We start from the raw sequence: 2149 nt of genomic DNA, 5'->3' as shown, positions 1-2149 counted from the left end.
AGGAAGATGAGTTAAAGCCATGTGCTCTTAAAATGCATTTACTTAAAAGAATAAAAAGTCATTTGTAAGTAGTGGAAGCAGCAAAACAAGCATTTGCCTGACCATATCTCCAGAGTTTATCATAAGCTACTTAAATTTTCCAGATTGTCTATATTGTTAAAGCAGACAGCTGCAAGAGGTTTTTGCCAGAGGACATTTCAGGCGCTGGGATCTGTAAAATCTCGATCTGCATTACAATTTATGATTCTGGACTGAACAACATATTTCCTCAGTTTGTGCAGACACTCTTAGAAGGATATCAAAGCCACAGAAGTGAGACAAACATAAATATAGACTGTTTTTGGTCAGTGTTTGGCTTTCTTTTGACAAAGTTTATCTGCTATTGAATTTCTTTGACCTTATGCATAGCCATATTTTTGACTATAGTGGGCAGGTTTCTGTGAAGAACTGCCTACTAGGCCAGAGACCATCTGACAATTGACCGAACACAATTTGTTTTGTTTTTATGGTCCAGTTAGAGATGAGTTGATCTAAAATGGCTGATATCACAGTATCATACAAGCATGGAAAATTTCATTCAAATTATGGTACAACATCAGTCAGCAGTTAACAGTATAGAAATCACAGACATTTGATCCCTCTTTGGCAAAGAAGTGTTTATTGTGTCAAACTGAGATTTTGTAAACAACTTTTTTTCAAGGATAGGTCAGAAATTGCATAAAAGCCGTTCTATCAGTTTGAAGCTTACACTTTTTTGGTAGTGCTTGTGAGTTTTGTGTTTAATATGCATCAGATTTAGTGATCCAGCTGAGGCTGAAATTACTCTGACCATACTCTGATACAGGGTATCAAACTATTGCTATATGCTTTACACACAGACTATAAAATGCATCAGTATAGATAACGTCTCTGATTTCGCCACTCAGCACCCACAGATTCAGAAGAAATCACAGTACATCAAGTACCTGTGCTGTGATGATGTGAGAACGCTGCATCAGTGGGTCAATGGAATACGCATTGCCAAGGTAACATCTCGTTATGCTGACATCACCCCATTTTGTATAATGTGTATTGCTAGGTTTTGTGGCTGAATCTATGTGATTTGTAATGCAGTATGGGAAGCAGCTGTATTTGAACTACCAGGAAGCTATGAGACGCACAGAGGCTGCTCATGACTGGTCCTCCCTGTCCAGCTCCAGTATCAAGTCTGGTTCCAGCTCCTCCAGTCTGCCAGGTGAGCTCAGCAGTGCAGCCAGGGCCGGCCCCTATCAATTTGGTGCCCTAGGCAAAATTTTAGCTAGTGCCCCTTGCATTGCAGCCAATTCCACCGCCGATCATTCACACAGAAACTGCATAGCTTTGACATAAAACAAATTACATATGAAAATAAGACGGTTGCGCGCACAAAAAAAAATCTATAAATAAACTGACATTACCTCTGCTATTTAAATTAGAGAACTTTATCATTCAAAGGCAGCTACAATACTAACATTTCAATCTTCATTTCTTCATTTCAGACATTCTTAAATTTAGGGATGCACTGATCTTAACTTTTCATGGCAGAATCCAAAACTGATTTTTAAGGTATTTTATTCAAGTAAAAGACAAGAAAGAATGAAAATATGAGTATATGAATATGGTTAGTTGCTTTATTAGCCTATATTTTGATCTAAATTAGACTGTATAATTTCAAAACCTGAAGCAAAAACAGAATGGTCTGACTTTAGCTTTGTGAAATTAGGCTACATAAAACATACCAAACAGCAGATGGGCTGAATGAAAATGCAAATTCACTCGCTGTCAGCAGGTGGCGCTTAAGGAACAGCAGTGATGCATTGGTTCCTTGTTTACCACTGTAAGCACTAAGGAAAATGCCATCTAAACTGTTACTTAAGACAGTCAGTTCCCCTCAGAGAAACATTCATACTTTGCGCATCGTGAACAGTGAGCTTGCTCTGCCTGCTAATGTATTTTCTCCTCTTTGCGTCTCTGGCCTCTGTTAATGCTGTTTACAGACTCTGAAATAAAACAAAAAAACGTCCGGTTCCGATTTATGGCCGATGGTCGATCGGTACATCTCTGCTCAAATTCAAATATTAAACTGCTTTTATTTTGGTGGTTTGCCAGCAAATAAATAAATGCGCTGCAT

General features: G+C 38.3%; 2 protein-coding genes across 2 annotated transcripts in view; both read left to right on the top strand.

Moving 5' to 3' along the window:
- The window catches only part of LOC107592998 (ras-associated and pleckstrin homology domains-containing protein 1-like), an 86368-nt gene that overhangs the window by 70830 nt on the left and 13389 nt on the right, over positions 1–2149 (top strand). The gene's annotated exons all lie outside the window — the stretch shown is intronic.
- LOC107592997 (ras-associated and pleckstrin homology domains-containing protein 1-like) lies at positions 701–1473 on the top strand. Its single transcript, XM_016282580.1, has 2 exons — positions 701–1025; positions 1114–1473. Exons 1-2 carry the CDS (start codon positions 864–866, stop codon positions 1366–1368), a joined length of 417 nt encoding a protein of 138 aa, XP_016138066.1. The 5' UTR covers positions 701–863; the 3' UTR covers positions 1369–1473.

Source organism: Sinocyclocheilus grahami, unplaced genomic scaffold, assembly GCF_001515645.1.
Source record: "Sinocyclocheilus grahami isolate Dianchi unplaced genomic scaffold, SAMN03320097.WGS_v1.1 scaffold162.1, whole genome shotgun sequence".
Lineage (NCBI taxonomy): Eukaryota > Metazoa > Chordata > Actinopteri > Cypriniformes > Cyprinidae > Sinocyclocheilus > Sinocyclocheilus grahami.
Note: the sequence above shows the minus strand (reverse complement) of the source record. Positions and strands in the feature narration are given on the sequence as shown.

Bases quoted from the DNA above. Each gene is read 5' to 3' on its own strand.
- LOC107592997 (XM_016282580.1), top strand. From the start codon at position 864: ATGCTTTACACACAGACTATAAAATGCATCAGTATAGATAACGTCTCT. The intron at 1,026-1,113 runs GTAACATCTCGT...TTTGTAATGCAG, and splicing joins ATGGAATACGCATTGCCAAG to TATGGGAAGCAGCTGTATTT.